General features: G+C 44.6%; 1 protein-coding gene across 2 annotated transcripts; it reads left to right on the top strand.

Annotated features, from left to right (window-relative positions):
• The first annotated feature begins 3,432 nt into the window (after positions 1–3,432).
• Positions 3,433–18,794, top strand: Fcgr2b (Fc gamma receptor IIb). 2 transcript variants are annotated; one of them, XM_087190883.1, is made up of 10 exons: positions 3,433–3,530; positions 3,958–4,140; positions 4,310–4,413; positions 4,678–4,853; positions 9,880–9,900; positions 11,456–11,710; positions 13,246–13,500; positions 14,170–14,292; positions 18,075–18,112; positions 18,212–18,794. In XM_087190883.1, the coding sequence occupies exons 4-10, from the start codon at positions 4,823–4,825 to the stop codon at positions 18,296–18,298; spliced, it is 810 nt and encodes a 269-aa protein (XP_087047009.1). In that variant the 5' UTR covers positions 3,433–3,530; positions 3,958–4,140; positions 4,310–4,413; positions 4,678–4,822; the 3' UTR covers positions 18,299–18,794. The 2 variants fall into 2 exon arrangements, with proteins under 2 accessions (XP_087047009.1, XP_004865208.1); XM_004865151.4 differs by lacking the exon at positions 3,433–3,530 and adding an exon at positions 15,801–15,857 and having other exon boundaries at positions 3,993–4,140.
• The last annotated feature ends 114 nt before the right edge of the window (positions 18,795–18,908 follow it).

The raw sequence follows: 18,908 nt of genomic DNA, 5'->3' as shown, positions 1-18,908 counted from the left end.
TGAGTTAAATCTTGAAAAGCTGCCACCTTGTCTGTAGTAACAAACAGGTGAAAGGGTTTCTCTAGGGATGGGAAAGCTAGGACTGCAGCTGCAATAAGGGATTATTTCAATTCCTTTATAGCTCGAGTTTCTTCTGGTGACCACTGTAAGGGGTCAGGCTCTTCTTCTAATAGTTTGAGGTATAGAGCTTTTGTTTTCTTTCTTTTTCCTTTTTCTTTTTGGTACCAGGGATTGAACTTGGGACCTTGTGCTTGCAAGGCAGGCCCCTGAACCATTGAGCTAAATCCCCAGCCCCAGAGCTTTTGTTTTCTGAGCACAAGTCTATCCACAAACAGCAGTAATCCCAAAAGTTTTCTGAGTTTTCTTTTTGTCTTCAGAAGAGGTAATTTGACTATACTGGAGGTGCTTGGAGGATTAAGCTTCCTTCACTGATTAAATGTCCCAGTGTTATGGTTTGTTCTAGATGTCCCCCCAAAGCCTCATGTGGTCATAGGCTTGATCTGGAGTGTGTGAAGCTGGAATTGATTCCTGGTGCAATGCTAGGCTCAGGGGCACTAGGATTAAGTGCTACCCTCCCTAAGTAGTCTGAATAAGATAAAGGGGGTAGGGAGACACTGTTAACTCTCTTGTTACCTTTGCTGCCTTGTGTGTGCCATGTTGTTTCTGCTCTGCCATACCTGTTTATCTTTCCTTCCTTGGACTTCACTGATTATGGACTGAAACCTCTACAAACTGTAAGCCAAATAAACCCTTTCCCCTTTAACTTCAGGTGTCTGGTATTTTGTCTCAGCAACGAGAGAAAAGTAATTAACACACCCAGGTATTTAACGTATTTTTTCCACAAACTACAGTATAGTTTATTCCTGAAGATTCTTAACCTCTTCTTCCCCAAGAAGTTTAATAAGCTTATAGTGGCTCCTGATACTTGGTCTTTCTTCTCCCCTGAGAACAAAAGACCACATATACATTGTAACAATTCTGTTCTTGTAGGAGGTTGGGACTCTCCCAAAACTGTTTCTAATATCTGACCAAATAAGTCTGGGGCCTCTGTAAATCCTTGGGGCAGAATTGTTCAGTGGTATTTTTATTTACTTCCACTGATGGGGTTGTCCCATTCAAAGGCAAAGAGGTCTGTACTTTTGGGATCCAAAGGACAACCCCCAAAGGCATCCTTTAGAGCCACCACACTAAACCACTTGTGTTCATATGGGATTTTGCTAAGGAGGGTACAGGGATTGGGTACTAGTGGGTATTGGGTTTGGACAATCTGGTTTATAGCTCTCAGGTCTTGTACCAACCTGTATGAGCCATCAGGGTTTCTGACCAGGAGAATTGGAGTAATGTATGGTGACATGCAAGTTTCCAATAATCTGTTCCTAATTAGTCCTTCTATCATTGACTGCAGTCCTTTTCTGCCTTCAACAGAAATCAAATATTGTCTTCTACTAAGTACTTCTCCTGGATGTTTTAACTTAATTTTCACTGGGTAATCTGTAACCCCCTCTATTTTCCTCCTTGACCCACACAAGGGGGTCAGTCTTCTTTTCTTCTTCTTCTGACAGAAGGCCCCACTCTTACTTTTTGTGGCTTCTCATTTCCCTTTTTTCCTTTGAAGATCCTTGATCGAGTTCTTGACAAACTTCCTCCCCTATGGAGACCATTATTTTAGTCTTTTATTTTTGCCTGACCTTGTCTCTCTTGACAGACACTTTTTGAGCCTCCTTCAGAACTAATAGCCAGGAGTAGGGGTACATGCCTGTAATCCCAGACTACCTATCAAGAGCATGTCTAAAAGAAAAGCAAAAAAAACCCCCAAAACAAAAATTAATAGTCACTATGTAAACATAAAAATGCTTATTCTGAAGGAGGCACTGGACATATAATCTCTAAGTTTCACAACAATCTCAGAAGATAAATATCATCCCCATCTGCACATGAAGAAACTGAGCTGGCCAGCCTAATAAACAAATCTCTGTCCAGGAGATTAGTGCCTGCATCAGGGAAATATAATAGTGACTCTTTAATCTGCTTTGGCCCTAATTTGCCCATCATTCTTTTTTTTTTTTGGTACCAGGGATGGAACTCGGGACCTTGCAAGGCAGGTGCTGGAACCACTGAGCTAAATCCCCGGCCCTGCCTATCATTCTTTCAAATATTGGAATTTAAAATCCCTCCCCTTTTACCCCAGATGCTAGTCCTTTCTCTTTAGAAAGCTTTGTGCTCTTAGGTTGAAATGTTAATGAGGAGTGGGCAGTTGCCTGAGTCAACCAGAAAAATAACCTCCTCCTCTTTAGGTCTCACTCTAAAGTTTATCAAGGGCTCCTGGCCAGACCTGTTTGAAGAATCACTGACTCCCTTAGTCCTCCTTAAATGCCATGAGGGGAATCATTTCCACCTCCTTCTTCCACTCTGGGCAGTCCCTCTTAAAGTGCCCTGGCTTTCTGCATTTGAAGCATCTGTTGCTGCTCTTGGAATTCCTCCCTGAGCTCTTTCACCTCTTCCCTGCTGTGGCTTGTCATTTCCCTTTTTTTCCCCTTTGAGGATCCTTGATCTAGTTTCTTGACAACTTCCTCCATTGTGGAGACCGTTATCTTAGCCTTTTGTTTTTATTTGACCTCATCTCTCTTGACAAACACTTTTTGAGCCTGCTTAGGCAACTCCTGTTTTTCATTCCATGGGCCAATCTTTGTAGCTTCTTTGTACTATTTGGCCAGCTAAGTTTCTTCATATGCAGATGAGGATGATGATATTTATCTTCTGAGATTATTGTAAAAGAGATAATATGTCCAGTGCCTTCTTCAGAATAAGCATTTTTATGCTTATGTAGTGACTATTAATTTTGGTTTCTTTCTTTTTTGCTTTCTGGCGGTTTTTTGCTTTTTTTGACTTTTTTTTGTTTTGTTTTGTTTTTGAGACAGGGTCTCACTCTGTAGCTCAGGCTGGCCTCGAACTCCTGGTGATCCTCCTGCCTCAGCCCGTGCTGAGATTACAGGTGTGCTCCACCATGCTGGGCCCTAGACATGGTCTTGATAGGTAGCCCAGGATAATCTTGAACTTGCTGTGTAGGCCAGGCTTGCCATGAATTCTCAATTCTCCTGGCTCAGCCAGGGATTACAGGCATGTACTACCAATCCTGGCTATTAACTCTGGTTTCTTAGTGTATTACCTGTTTATTGTTTTATGCTTTAGTTTATAATGATTTTGTAAAAGTATTGATGTCAGCCCACTGGCCTTTTATCACTAATAAAAATGTTTTCTCACTTAAAAATAAGATAAAGGCTGGAGGGGAGGTTGAAAGCCCTGGTAGTCAAAACATGTGATAGAGAGGGTGGGGCTGTTGAAGTGTTCTGAGGACCACAGAGTATGAGAGGAAGGTTTTACAATGTCATTTCCTTGAGTATTACGCTTACTTCCTGAAAGGTTGTGTAGTAAAGAGACCTCCAGAGAGTGCCCCAAGATGGATCCCAGAATATCTTCTGTTTTGGGGATGTTGATGGTGAACAGATGATGACAGAAGGCAAGAAAAAGAGGTAGCACTCATGGGATACCTATGATATCTACAGACCCTTGCTAGAATGCATGTTTTTGGTGGGGTTTTTTTTTGTGGTATGGGGGATTGAACTCAGGACCTTGTGCTTACACGGCAGGCGTGGCACCACTGTGCTGCATCCCGAGCCCACACATGTTGTCTTTTATCTTCCAAAACCTTGAGTGCAGCAGTTCTTAACTAGGGGCAGTTTTTCCCCCCCAGGGAGCATATGCCAATGTCTGGAGATATTTTTGTTTTCACCTCTTTGGGATTCATAGGAATCTAACAGGTAGAGGCTGGGGATGATGCTAAACATCCTATAATACACAGAGCAGGTCCTCACAACAATTATTTGGCTCAGAATGTCAATAGTGCTGAGGTTGAGAAACTGTTTGGATTAACAGGCATGATGATCTTCATGTTTACAGGTCTGGAACCTAAACCTCCCAGTAGCTCTCAGCATTCAAATTTGCACTTCCGGTTCCACCACCCATGCTCTTTCACCATACCATAGGGGTGAGACCAGTGATGGGAGAAATGAACAGGACAAGGATCCAGTTCACAAATTGGCGCTCAAGCAATATTCATTGAGATATTCATTACATTAATGAGTAAGTAAATGAATAAAAAAAAGAATAAAGGAGGGAAATAATGAGGATGAATGTGATTGTCCTATTGCTTCTATGACACACTTCCTTGCTCTTGTTCTACAATCCAAAAGTGACTCAGGGAATTATGATAATAGAGAAAAATTGAACAATGGTGGATGCTCAATTTCAGGAGAAGTCCAGATCCCAGTGTCTGCATTTCCAAATGGAAGATGTACTGGAAGATGGTCTATACAACTCACCTCCATTACCTTCCTAGGGAGGATGGAAACTGAGGTACAAAGTTCTGAATTGAGTTTGGGTGGTCATTTCCTTTTGTCCCACTTTCTCCCAAGGACCCAAGGGCCCAGGTCAGCTGTGGCCCCAAGAGGAAGAAGGGAGAAATTGCTTCCATGTTTCTTTAGTTTCTGTGGCTTGAGCTGAGCCAGAGATTCTGGGAAACTCTGAATCTTCTAGGAGAGAATAGATGAAAGAGAGTGGAAGGGGAGGAGCCTATGATTAAACAGACCGTTTCTTTTTATTTCCTCTTTTGGACTACAGAATTTGGGTGCTTTCTGGGTGGAGAGAAGCTGTGTGCTGTGGAAGCCAGCTTGCTTCAGAGCCAGCTTGCTTCCCTTCATTCCTACCTGTCCTTGCCACTGAGAGTCACCGAGCTGACTGCAAGTCCTCACAGACTTTGGGCCATATGCTGCTGTGGATAGCTGTGCTATTCCTGGGTGAGTCAAGGCCCTGAAGAGGGAGGCAGGAGGAGGAATACCTGGGTCAGGGCTGATCTCGGGCAGGGATAAGGGTGACATAAGAAGCATGTTGGGAAAATTAGGAGTATGGAGGCAGTACATTGCATATCTGACAGCCCCATTGGCCTTAGTAAATCAAAGTTGGCAGAATTTTTTTTAACGCTCAGTTTTACTGGGCACCCAGCCCCTGAACTTTTGCCACTGCCTGCATCAGAACCTGCTCTGGGGAAAGTCTAATGATCTAAGTTGAGTGATAAATATGTGGCCAGAATATTTCCCTTTGAATTTGTTTCACATGGAACCAAACCTTAGGCAAGAGGACCAGTGCTGCCTTAGACAAGGGGTGAAGAGGAGCTCTAAGATGCATTTGGGGAGGGTGGCAATGGCCCTTCTCTGTGCTGCTGGGACCACTTCATATAGCAGAAGCCTATGTTTTTTGCATATAAGGGAATTCCCCTGGGCAGAAGCCCAGGGAACCAGGACTCAGAGGACCCATAGACCTGGGCAGTTTTGGAATTGTCAGCCGAGGGACCAGAGTAATCATGCGTGCCTCCTTTCATTGCACAGACCACGGGGTGAGTCCTGGCTCTGATCAGTGAGAAAGCCATCATTTTAAGCCAAGACAGATGAATCTTTTCTGATCAGGATCTCAGCTACGGGCCGGGAGACAGGAACTAATGGTGCCAGGTAGTTAGAAGAGGCTGGGAGAAGCACACTAGGGAATCCTTACTGCCAAGACTTTTCTCCAGGTGTGTTCCTGGGGTTTCACCCTCACCTCTCAGAGGAAGGCACACAGCCACTCCTCCAAGTCACGTGCCCTGACTTGGCCCTGCATGGCCAGCTCTCTGGGAGCCCTCACCCCTCAGTGCTGGATGATGGAGGCCTACAGGAGGCAGGGATAAGGAAGAGAGAGTAGCTCCCCATGAAAGTAGGAGTGTAAAATGAGCACTGAACTACCGTGTTTTTCCCATGGGCAGGCTCAGTAGAGGGGTGATGTCTTCACTATTTGCATTAATAGCACTCCCAATGTGCTGGGCATCTGAGCAAGAATCTTCAGAAAGACTTTTGGTGTTTTCTTCCATTTGCCTTTTGCTAAATTTCCAAGGATCTACTCTATCTTTTCTGAGCCTCTAGTTTAGGTTTTTATCTCTTGATGACTCTATTTTACAACACCCCTTGATTGTGCCTCAGTTGCTCCCATCTCTGCTTCCCTGGATCCCTGCTGCAGGCTAAGGCCATGGCATCTCCAAGTACAGCTATGGCTGAGTCACTGCACTTTACAGTTGTACTTCAACTTCAGTGTTGGTCCATTGTTTACTGAAAAGGCTCCAGTTCTACCCTCATAGGTGTGCATGTTCCCCATTGCACCCCAAATGGTGATTCCTCTATAGCCAAGCAGTGTGTATACTGCACTTTGTTTTCAACACTTTTGCTGATTCTTCTACTGCTTTGTTTAAATCTGTTATGAGTTCTATGTAGCAGGTGCTCTACTACGATCTGGGGACTTCTCTGTGGACTCAGCAGTTTTCCTGACCTGAAGTACAAGGTCTTTGTCCCTTTCACAATGAGTGCAATTCATGTGATATAGTTAATTTCCACTACTATTTGTTGAATGTGGAATGAAGACCTGACTTCTGGGTTCTCTCTTCTTCTCTCATCTCTTGCTTATTTTATTTCTTCATCCTCCTCTTTTTCACCCACTCTTCCATTCCACTGTCCACTTTCCCAATCCTACATACTCAGATTTTTGGCTATCATTTCCATGTCAGTAACTTCAAATCTACTTGTCTTGCTCACTTCTACCTAATTTCTTATTTCTGCCTCCTGCCTGGATAACTCCAAGTAAACTTTCCAGCTTAGAAACAAAATATATTCAAAATCCAACTTAGCATCTTCTCCTTACAAGTCTTCTTATCCATCTAAGATTTATATTTGCATAAGCACAGTGACCTCTTTCCTGGTCATGCACTTACATCACCCCCATATTTCAATCAGTGCCAAGTTCTCTCAGTTCTGTCTTTTAAATTTCTCTCACTTTAGTATACTCTTCACTTCCCCCTGTCGATACAACTGACCAAGTAAATTGTCAATGACCAAGGAAATGGGGATTGCAGGTGCATTTGATGGAGACAGAGAAGGGCAAAAAAGGTTAGAGGGGTTTGCAATGAGGTGATTTTCATCAGATCCAAACTGGATAGGGACAGGGGTAAAGGCAAGCATGGGCTGAAGGGTAGAAGGGGAGGGACAAAAGATTTGGGATTTTTTTTTTTTACAGTACTTGGAATTGAATCTAAGACCTTCACACTAAGTTAACATCCTCATGCATTTAAAATATTTTTTTTATTTTGAGACAGAGTCTTACTAGGTCACTAAGCTGCCCAGGTTGGGCTCCAGTTTGCAATCCTCCTGCCAAAGTCTCCCAGAGTGCTGGGATTACAGGCATGCACCACCACGCTCTGCTTAGCTCTGGGATTCTTGACGAAGTGAAAGCTGATTATGGAGTCTGTACTTGAGCAGATAGAATGGAAGTGAAGGGGGTTGTAACTGGAGCGTGAAATGTTTGATTTTGTGCCAGGTGTGCCTGTAATCCCAGCCCATAGAAGACTGAGGCAGGAGGATCGATGTATGTTTGAGGCCAGCCTGAACTACATAGTGACACCCTGTCTCATAAGAGAGAGAGAGAGAGGGAGAGAAATGTTTGATTTTGTGAGTTTGATGTTATGCTTTCTGTGGATGATGAGGTCTTGGGTGTAGGATGAGCATGTGTGGTTAAAATGTGTGAACGGAAGAGATGAGTACATCAAGTGTGAATTGGAGAAGTCATGCGCACTTATTCTAGATAATTGCAACCGTCTCTTTCCTAACAAGTCTCTTTGATAGTTCCCCTTTCCAGGCCAGGGATTTAGCTCAGTGGTTCCGCCTCCTGTCCTGCAAATGCAAGGACCTGAGTTTGATCCCCGGTACCAAAAAAAAAAAAAGATAGTTCCCCTTTCCAATTTATCTGACATGGTGCTTTTAGACACACTTTTAATGTTCTGACTTCCCATTAAACACTGAACTAAAGATCAAACTTCAAAAATTACCTTATATTTATTTAAAATTTACCATGGGTCAGGTAGCACACTATAGCCTTACTATTTCATGTAACTCTTACTTCAACTCAGTACTTCAGGTACTGCTGTCATTATCTCCATTTACAATCAAGGGAACTAAAGCAGAGAAAAGTGATTTGTGCAGGTCCCTTGGCAGGGGCGAAGTCAAAATTCAAACTCAGTCTGTGTTCTTACCCTCTGTCACATCCTTTAGCTTTAAGACTTTCCTTTTTAGTCTTTTCTTTCACTCTTGGAAGGACTTTCACAGAGACCCCAAATCAAGCAGAAGATGGGGTACAACTCACTAGGAATGTTGACACGTACCGTGCATTCATCGCATGGATTGCCTCTTCCCTCTCGATCAGAATCCTTTCACTCCTTGAAGGTCCCTGAGGAGGAATACCACCTCTCCATGAGGTTCCCCTCCTTACCAACACCAAACCCTGCCAAACACAGAACCCTAGGACCTTTCCTTCCTCTCATCCCCCTTAGCATTTTATCCATACTCCTCCTGTGCCACTAGGAACATCTCTTTTACAATAAAGTATACATATTCTTATCTCCACCATTAGAATGTTGAGCTGCAAGACTGTAGGAAGTCAATGCAGGTTTGTTGATAAACTCAACCCTTGTTTCTGCTTCAATTTCTTTCTCTGCTTTGTCCCTGAAAATATACACCTATTTGGAAATTTTTAACTTTCAGCCCAAATATAAAAGAAAATCCGTACTGATTATAGATAATATATACACCTACACACACACACACACACACACACACACACATACACGCACACACACAGGGCTCTAATTCATGTAAAGATGCTGCTTTGACTTTTCACCCAATGATGGTTCCCCTCAAATCTCCACCCTTGCATTCAGCTTTCCTAACCCTTCCAGTCCTACGCTTTGCCTCCACTTGGGACACCCTTCTCCTCACTGTGTCATTCCGCCGGCCCCCACATGAAGCCACAGAGCTATTCTTTTTGCATTCTCCTTCTCTTCTCAGATTTGCCTAATAGCAAAAATCTAGAAGACCTGAGTATTAAGCATCAAGGATGCAAAATAAACCACTGGGGAGTCAAATATTAGGATAGAGTGCAGTCATTAAAGGCAATAACATAGCTGGGCACAGTGGCAAAAGCCTGTACTTCTAGCACTCTGGGCGGTTGAGGCAGGAGGATCACAAATTCCAGTCCAGCCTGGTCAACGTAGCAACCTAGTGAGACCTTGTCTCAAAATAAAAAATAAAAAGGAGCTGGGAATATAGCTCAGTGCAGTTCAATCCCAGTACCAACACTCAATGAATCAATCATGTACAAACATTAATCTGCTAGACCAGGTATCACTCAGTGAAAAATCAGGTTACAGAACACTTTTTATAGCATGACTTAGTCTGATATATATATAATCTTTATGTTAACATCATATATATCTACATATCTATATATCTCTCCTTCCCAGAAGGAAAATCTAGCAAGGCAATAATATTTTTGTCATGTATATTTTCTATTCTTCTGCAATGATCATAGATTACAGATTGTGTACAGATGTAAGGTTGTTTAATCCTTATCCCTTCTCCCCAAAAGAACAAATCCTGCTCTCTGGGTAGAGTCTGGCAAAAATCATTTACATATGTAAGATCCAACAGACAACTTTCCAGAGCCATTTTAATCAGTCAAAAGTGTTAAACTAAATGAAATACCAAACCCAGGAGGAAGAGTGTTTTATATCATTTCATTTTCTTCTGTTATTGTGGAAGGAGTTCTCAGAACTTTTGAAAATGTACCTCATCTGGGCAGCCAGGGGATGGGCATGGGCAAAAGTTGGGCAGTGGGTGAGGGAGCTCTGGACCTGGACGGGCTGGTCTCAGGGCAGATGCAGGCCCTTGATGACCCCTGCTTTCTTTCTTACAGCTCCTGTTGCCGGGATATCTGGTAAGGACCCGATGTACCTTCTCTCCCTTCTCTACCTCCACCTTTCCCTTCTTCTGGTGCCCTCCCTGGAGTGCTCTGATAGCGCCAGCAACCAAGCTCTGGACGAGGTCAGGGTTAGGAAAGGGTCACCACTCCCAGAAGATGTCCTGCCCACCTCTCTTCCCAGGTGTACAGGTGGTGGACAGTCATGGTCCACAGATGCTTCAGCCCTTCTGGTTCTGTTACAGTGACATGTTACAAGCATTGTCACAGAAAATGAGAATTCTGTCCTCTCTTTCAACTGCCTTCCACTCTAAATAAAATCAAGAACTTTGAAAAAGTTGATCTCACAGAAGTAGAATAGTAATTACCAGAGCTTGGGAAGGGCAGGAGAGGATGGAGAGAGGATTTTTAATGGGCACAGGGGTACAGTTGGATAGGAGGAAAAACTTCTAATCTTCTGTGTTCAGGAGGATAACTATAGTAGACAACATTAATGGTGTATTTCAAAATTGCTAGTAGAGAGGATTTTTTCTTTTTTATTGGTATATGAATAATTATATTCACTTTGAGGAATGAATATACATATAGTATTCTCTTCTATCCCCTTAGTAGAGACAATTTTGAATGCTCTCAAACAAATAAATGACAAACATTTGTAGTGACAGATATGATCTGATTATTATACATTATATACGTGTGTTAAAGAATTACATGTACCCTATAAATATGTACAGATATTATGTATCAAATATTTTTTTAAACTTCACTAGAAAAAAACAAGGGCTTTCTCTCCAGGTAAAATTCAAGCACACGCAAAATCACATGATCTGTGTAGATTGTTGCATGTGTTGACAAATCCTCTGCTTTGCATGGATCCCAGGGTTCAAGTCCTGTCCTCCTGACAGAGAGCCCTTATGCTTTTGCTTGTAGCACGGTGGACAGAGCTTTGCCAGGCATTTCCTTATCTGTGTAGTCTTCCCCTACCCCGGGACTACCCTCTCGTTTCTCTCCCATTCCATCCTTCTGAGGCCTCAGAGGACTGGCCACCCTGACCTCCTCTCTAAGGGATAAAGAATGACACCAGGTCGGAACAGAAACCTGATATCTGACTCTCAGGCCCCACTTCTCTGTCAGATGCTCCCACTTGTCTTCAGCCAGCTCTGGAGAGGGCTTATTAACTAGTGTCCAAATGCCTCAGTTTACAAGGGAGGAAAGTGAGCCCCAAAAGAGAGAGAGAGAAGGGGGGGGAGAGGGAGAGGGAAAACAGACTTAGACACAGGACACACAAAGAAGGAACTGTTAGGCTATTTCTTGGTGTGGTAGACATATTTGTAGGGAGTTTCCTTGCTGGTCTCCCCCATGTTCCCTCTTGCCCGCTCCTGCAAAGCGTCATTCCTGCTCCCTGAGAGTGTCCTTGGCCTTTGTGGTTGCCCTCAGCAGCAGAGTCCTTCTTGGCCTGGTTCCACTCTTCTTGTCTGCAGTACGAACACAGTTGCTTATCTGAGTTTTAGGGATTGCTGAGATTCCTCGGTTTCCCCTTCGTCATGCTGCCTCCTCTCTCCACCCCCAACAGATCTCCCAAAGGCTGTGGTGAGACGCGAGCCCCCATGGATCCAGGTGCTCCAGGGAGACCTCGTTTTACTGACATGCGAGGGGGCCCTCAGCCCTGGGAACCACTCCACCCAGTGGCTCCAGAGCGGGAGCCCCATCCCCGCCCAGGTCCATCCCAGCTACCGGTTCACAGCCGAGAAAAATGACAGCGGAGAGTACCGGTGCCAGATGGGCGGGACCAGCCTTAGCGACCCTGTGCATCTGGACGTGATCGCGGGTCAGTAGAGGACGGGGGTGGGGGGACCAGGAGAGGGGAACCTGCTGACACTGCGGATGTTGGCAGGAAAGGGGGCTGGCCTGATTTCTGGGAAGCACCACTCTGACTTGCTTGAAGTAATTTTTGCTCACTCATTTCCTTTTTTACCCACTCTTTGGCTTCATATGTGTGGATGCGGGTGCGATTCCTAAGAAATTCCTTGGCGTGTATGAGTAAGTTCTTTTTGCCTCAGTCCTGATTGAGCAAGAGGGTTCATTCCAAGGCCACAGACAGGCATCTGAGTGTGAGAGAAGCAGAAGGAGATCCGTACTTCATAAAAACCCTTTCATTTTCAAGCTGAAAATAATGGTATATGTTTGTACTCTGGGAGGCTGAGGCAGGAGGGTTGCAAATTTGAGTCCAGCTTGGGCAACTTAGTAATTCAGCAAAACCCTGTCTCAAAATGAAAATTAATGAAAGGGCTGGGGATATAGCTCAGTGTGAAGGCCCTAGGTTCAATACCCCCCACCCCGAAAAAAAACCCCAACCACAAACAGACCACAACTGAATAGTCCTAAACCTAGAAATAACCAGCTACATAAACACAATCAACTTATTTAATCCTTAAGTCTAAGTTTCTCCATCTGTTCAGCAGAGTTATTAATGCCTCTCTCATAGGGCTCTGGGGAGATCTGGTCCTTCCCTAATCTCCAGCCCCCTCTCCATATAGGGTCTTCCTTCATTTTTCTCTCCCATCAGTATCTGGGCAACTTGAAGGGAAAATTGGGTCCTATCCCTCTCTGCATTTCTCACCTCTGGAACAGGGAAAGGCTTAGTACGTGTTTGCCGAATAGATCAATGATTTTACAAAACTCCTGGCAGAAAGTAGGTTCTCCGTAAGGCAAAGCTATCACCTGACTGTGATGACTGTTGTTACTGTTACTCTTCACTTGGCCCTGCCCCTCACTTGAGTCCCAAAGTTTCCTCAAAAATGTACAGCAATCTCATGACTCACCTGTGACCTGCTGCCTTCAGACGAAGTCCCTGCTGACCAGAAGCTCCCTGTTCATTAATATTCATCAGTAAACCAACATCTTTTGGAGATTCAAGACCTTCTCCTATCGCCCAGATATATGTATCTGGTTGGTCCTCTCCACCTGTATCTCCTCAGTCTTGCTGGGACTCAGCCCTAAGAAATAGACTCCCTCAGGGTGTCTTGCATGTTTCCTAGCAGGACAAGGATGCAGCTACCTTCTTCCAGGAAAGGAAAGAGAAGATGAGTGCACCCTGAATGCCCAGTGTGTGCCAGGAACTGTTATAGAACCATAGTGTCATCGTGCCTGTTTTCAAAGATGAGAAAACGGAGGCCCAGACAGTTAAATTACCACCCAAGATTACAGAGCTCATAGATGAATGGAGCCAGAATTAGAGATCAAGAGTATCTGATGCCAAACTTAGGCTCTTCCCTCTGCTCATTACATTGCACTAGATGGGACCGTTTGGGTCTCAGAGTTGAGTCAAGATCTCCTAGATCTTGTAGTTCTTGTGTCTTCCAGACTGGCTGCTGCTCCAGACCCCCCAACCAGTGTTCCAGGAGGGAGAAGTCATCATGCTGCGGTGCCACAGCTGGAATGACAGGCCTTTGGGAAAGGTCACATTCTACCACAATGGAATAGCCAAGAAATTTTTCAATTTCAATAGCAATTTCTCTATCCCACGAGCAAACCACAGTCACAGTGGTGATTACCACTGCACAGGACATATAGGAGTGACACCCCACAAATCACAGCCTGTGACCATCACTGTTCAAGGTATGGGAACTCTGTCAAGACGTAGGGACAAGAGAAAAGGTAATGGGCAAGGTTAAGGCCCTGTCGGCCTGTGTGGAGGTCTGAGCAATGCCACACAGCACCAGGGCCAACAAGAAGCTTTGTGAAAGCTTTGCCCAGTATCGGTCAATGGGCAGGAGTAGGGGCCAGAGCTCACAGCCCTCCATTCCAGGGAATAGGGGTCAAGGTTGTGGCCTCATTCTATGCGCAGCAGTGAAACAGAGCCGCCTCATTGGCCTACAGCTTCCCTAAGCTCGTGGACATTCCTAAGTGCTCAGGGTGCCTTGCTTCTTCTCCCATCTCATGGAATGGCCATTCACTCCTGGGGCCTGGTGAGTTCTGAACAGGAGTGATGCCTCCAACTAGGGCAGCTTCAGGCCTGCTACCCCGCTACCCCAGAGGGGCATCTCTCTGCTCCTGCACACTCCCCTATGTACCTTTACTTGTGTGGTGGATAAACTTGGTTCTGGGAGAGGCACAAGTCCATCCATAGAACCCTTGTGCAGGTGAGGTTTCGGAGTGAAGTGTTACATCTATAGGTGCCCCAGACACAGAAGAGCTTGAGGTAATAAGTGCTGTGGCACAACACTGGAGCGGGAGAGGGGGTGACAGGAACAGTACTTATTGCGTCCTCAAATCTATCTTCCCCAGAGTCCAAGTCAAGTGACTCTTCGTCAGTGGTGATAATTGTGGCTGTAGTCATTGCGATTGTTACAGTGGCCTTTATTGTTGCTGTGGCAGCCATGACCTACCTCAAGAGAAAGAGGACTCCAGGTTAGTGTCTCTCTTTGGTCCTGTTTGTTATCAGTTCCTACTTGACTGAGGCCCTAAGTCCAGACATTACCAGGCTAGAGAATTCTTAGTGTTCAGCTATAGCTCCATCTTTAATCACTCATTCATTTATTATTCATTCATTCAACAAGGCTTGAACAAAGAGTCAAGCACTGTGGTAGACACTGGGGGTGATATCAAGATAAAGAAACCCAATCCCTTCCCTCAGGGAGTTCTCAGCATTGTGGGAAAGACAGAAATACAAATGGATAAATATAAGATGGGATAAGAGCAATGTTAAAGAAACAAAAAGGCTACAACAGTGATATAGAGGAAGCTCTGTAACCCAGTGTGTTAATCAGCTCTATCACTATAACAAAATACCTGGTATAATCAACTTATAAAGCTAAAAGGTTTATTTTGGCTCACAGTTTTGGAGGTTCCAGCCTATGATCAGTTGGCCCCATTTCTTTAAGCTGTGACTAAGCAGCATATTATGGCAGGAACAAATGATGGGACAAAACTGCTAACCTTATGGCCAGGAAGCAAAGCCAGCAAAGAAGGGACCAGGGATCCCACAGTCCTCTTCAACGCCCCCCCCCAATGACATAAAGACCTCCCACTAAGCCCTACCTCTTAAAGGTCCCACCATCTCCCAATACCGCCATTCTGGCAACCAAGTGTTTCACACGGGGCCTTTGAGGGACATTTAATATACAAACTAAACATCCAGCCCGGCTGGAGCAGTTAGAGAAAGTTTCATGGGAAGTCAGTGCACAATAGCTATTGAAAAACAAAAAGTAGGGTCCTACTGCCCAGGTTCAAATCTCAGCTCAGCTCACCAGCTATATGACTTTGGGTGAAGTTCTCCATCTCTCTGTGCCTCAGTTTCCTCATCTGGAAAATGAGGAGACTCACAGGACTCACCTCACAGGATTGTTATGATGATGAATGAGATTGCAGCTCTTATAACAGTTGCCTAGCTGATAATAGACAGCACATAAATCTGAACTGTTGCCATTACAGAGGAGGTGATGTTTGGGAAGCAGTGAGTTAGGCAAAGAGGGCTGGAAGAGCGTTCTAGGCATAGAACATGAGGAATGGCAGGGAAGGCATGGAAGTGAGGAATGAGAGAATAATACTACTAATACCTCACAAAGCATTTGCTGCTGGTTCATAGGCAGGGCCTCAGTTGCAGATGATAAGTAAATATTGAGACACTGACATACTCAGAGAAAGAGGTCTGTTTCAAAGGCAGAGGAAGCATAAGAAAGATGGAACGGTGACCTTCCTGATGCCATAGGGTTAGTTGACTTTTGTCTTTCTGGACCAGTCCTTTTCCAGGCCAGAGTGTTTTCTGGGCAGGGGAGCTGGGGAACTGGGAGGAGAGGAGGCATCTGCGTGAGAGAAGGGCTTCTTTTGATTCTAATCCAATCCTACCCCTGATCTTTGGTCTTGAGGACTCAGGCCCCACCCCATAATCCTACTAACCTCCTGTGTGCCCCTCCCAGCTCTCCCAGGAAGCCCTGAGCACAGGGAAATGGGAGAGACCCTTCCCAAGGAGCTAGGTGAGTACAGTGTTCTCTCTGGGGGCTCAGTGATGTCCTGTCCAGGGCTGCCAGATGGATGGGAACCAGCAAGAAGTGGCTTGTGTGTGTTCAGCTGGAGCACGCAAGAGGGAGGGGGCAAGGGGAGGTGGGTGGGGCTCAAGTCGCTTGGTCAGTTCTGAGTCTAACTCCTGGGCCTGAGGAACATCTCACTGGAGTTAAGAAAAGTAACATCGGTTCCAAATTGAGAGGGGAGAGCTGCACCCACATTTCTGAGACTAAGAATTTGGGGACATTTGCAAAGCAGTATATCATAGAAATTTGGATCTTTCTGTGGAGATTTGGCAACAGACAGGGGTCTGAAGTTATAAGAAGTCCAATAGGGTTAAGGATGTAGGAGTCTAAGAGAATAGGGGAAGGAGTCCTGGGAACAACTCCTAGATTTGTTGAGGAATCTGTCCCTGTGGAGGGATAGGGTGGACATGGTAGAAACCAGCTCTTGGTTGAAAGTCAGGAAGAGATTTGGGCTTGAGAAAATCCTGAGGGACTAGGGCCACTAGTGGGTTTTGTTTTGTGGGTAAAACTTGGTTCTGATGCCCATCCATGTCAGTTTACTAGATATTGGCCTGGTTCTGCCACCATCATCCAATAAAATCTTACCATGTTGAGTCTCCTCAGCAAGGAAGGAAATAGGTCAACCTAGAGCAGGGATGGCAAACCTTTTAGAGACAAATGCCCAATCAGCACCCCAAAACCCACTTATTTATCTCAAGTTGCCAACACTGCAATTAAACCTGGATACTGAGGTTTTAGTTTAGAAAAAACAACTCATACATTAACATCTTTTGTCTTAAAAGAAAAACAAATGCCATGGGTGCCATAGGTTTGCCACCCCTGGTAGATGATCTTTGAGCCCTGGAAGGAAAACCAGTGACTGTCCAACCCCATACCAGGTGGGAGCATTTAAGAAGAAAGGGAGAATTCCAGACTATTTCCTAACTGTTGTCAAACTCAGAACACAAAGGAAATTGGAGCTTTCTCTGGGGACTCCCATGATAGCAGGGTCACCCAGGAAAAAGAGGCCCTTTGAAGATTCTACCTCAGATGGCTGGAGTATGACTTAGAGCAGAGCCAACAGATTTGAGAGCTTGAGCAAACTATAATTCCTCTAGCTGTGCTTTGAGCAGGCTCCGAGCATCTCTTGGCCAGGCCATGTTGGGAGGCACCAAACCAGGTCTAATAAAAAGTCCAAACACATCTGGATAGTAAATTTACAACCTTGTTGTTTGGTTCTACCTACATTGGCATAAACACATTTCACTGGAACTGATGGTTTCCCAAAAGACATAGTAAGTCATTGAAGAATGTGTTAGAAGGGAGATTCCAAGCATAATTTGTTGCAGAGATTGGAAAATGGCAAATAGAGACTCTTTGTGTCCAGGAGATGAGGAAGGAGACTAGAAGCATTGTCTCAGACTCCTCCCCGCCTTCCTGGGAAATGTGGATTCACAGATACTGAAGATGCTATTCATACTGGAAAAGTGATTTATGGCAAAAACATGAGGAAATTTGGTGTTTTGGGTATTTACCACAGAAAGTTCTTTCTCCCTTTCTTTCCTTTCTTTTTCTTTCTCTCTCTCTTTCTTTCTCTCTTTCTCTTCCTCCCTCCCTTCCTTCCTTCCTTTTCTTTTCTGCCTTATTGCCTTTCACCTTCCCTTTTCTCTTCTTCCTTCTTGTCTCTTTCTCATCACTTTTTTTCTTTCTTTCTTTTTGATGCCACCAAGTACCTGATTCTTCACACTTCCAACCAAGGTGCACTGCATTTGGCCAGTGTGGAAAAAGGAGTTGCTTTTTCCTCCCTGAACCCTGTGGCCGGCAAAATATTTGGACTTCATTTCACTCTGATACTGAACACTCCTCACCTCTTCTCTAATCCCTGAGATCCCCAAAGCTACCTGGTTTGCTTCTAAGAAAGCTCATTGATCTTCTGAAAAGAATGTGGGACAAATCACTGCTTCCCTTTGCCATCATGGCCAGCAGGGTGGGAGAGGCTGGGATAGCCCCAGCGTGAGAGAATGAGGCCACATTGACCTGGCTCTTAGCCTGCAGGCCTGAGTTGGGGTCAACAACCCTTGCCTTGGGCCTGGTGTGAACTTTGGTTTTGCAGCTTCAGCGGCAGCATAGTGTGCCTTCTGTTCCACCAGTGCTGGGGCTGATCTCTCTTCTTTTTACCCACAGCCAATCTCTCTGATCCCGAGGAAGCTGCTAAAGCTGAGGTGAGTGATCTCAGCCTGTCCTCTCCTCTTCCTTCTCCCCTGCTGTTGTTTTTCTCATGACCTTTTCATAGATGCATCGCAAGTTTCTGCTCTCTCTAGGCTGAGAATACAATCACCTATTCACTTCTCAAGCACCCGGAAGCTCGGGAGGATGGAACAGAGCCTGATTATCAGAACCACATTTAATCTCCATTATCTAGCCCTGGAATTTGGGGGAGAAAATAAGAGAAGTGAGGATCTGCTATCTCCTGGCCTGAAGTTCCCCTGGAGATGTAGAAAGAATGCTGCGGTTCCAAAGAGGGAGCACTATTCTTCCAGAGTTCCATTTGTGAGTCCTGAAGTTCTCTGGCCTGACACTAATAGAAAATATGGCCCCTGGTGGCTAACTGATTGATTGCATGTCTTGGCACTTCCCAACATCAAAACTCTACACAGCCCCACAGCCAATGTAATAAAATTACTGTTGTTAAGAGATATTAACAACATGGGACACACTTATACTATGGGTAACATGTGAGCAATTACATAAGTACATATGATTTCAGAAATGATAAAATCAACTAACATAGACCAACATATTAAAAGTGATTGTTTCAGGGTGATGGAATTATCAGTGGTTTTTCTTCTTATTTTCCTATAAAGATCATGCACTGCATTTATAATAAATTTTGTGAAAACAACATTCTGTTTACCTATTCAAGGCTGTATTCATTGTCTTATAGAATGAGTTCTCTGGGGTCTCTTTCTTTTTGGTGATAAGAATCTGGGGAAGATAGTAATGAATAGGATTCAGGGA

The sequence above is a fragment of the Heterocephalus glaber genome, unplaced genomic scaffold (assembly GCF_053883595.1).
Source record: "Heterocephalus glaber isolate CG9 unplaced genomic scaffold, H.glaber_assembly_v1.0 deba00001561, whole genome shotgun sequence".
Lineage (NCBI taxonomy): Eukaryota > Metazoa > Chordata > Mammalia > Rodentia > Bathyergidae > Heterocephalus > Heterocephalus glaber.
Note: the sequence above shows the minus strand (reverse complement) of the source record. Positions and strands in the feature narration are given on the sequence as shown.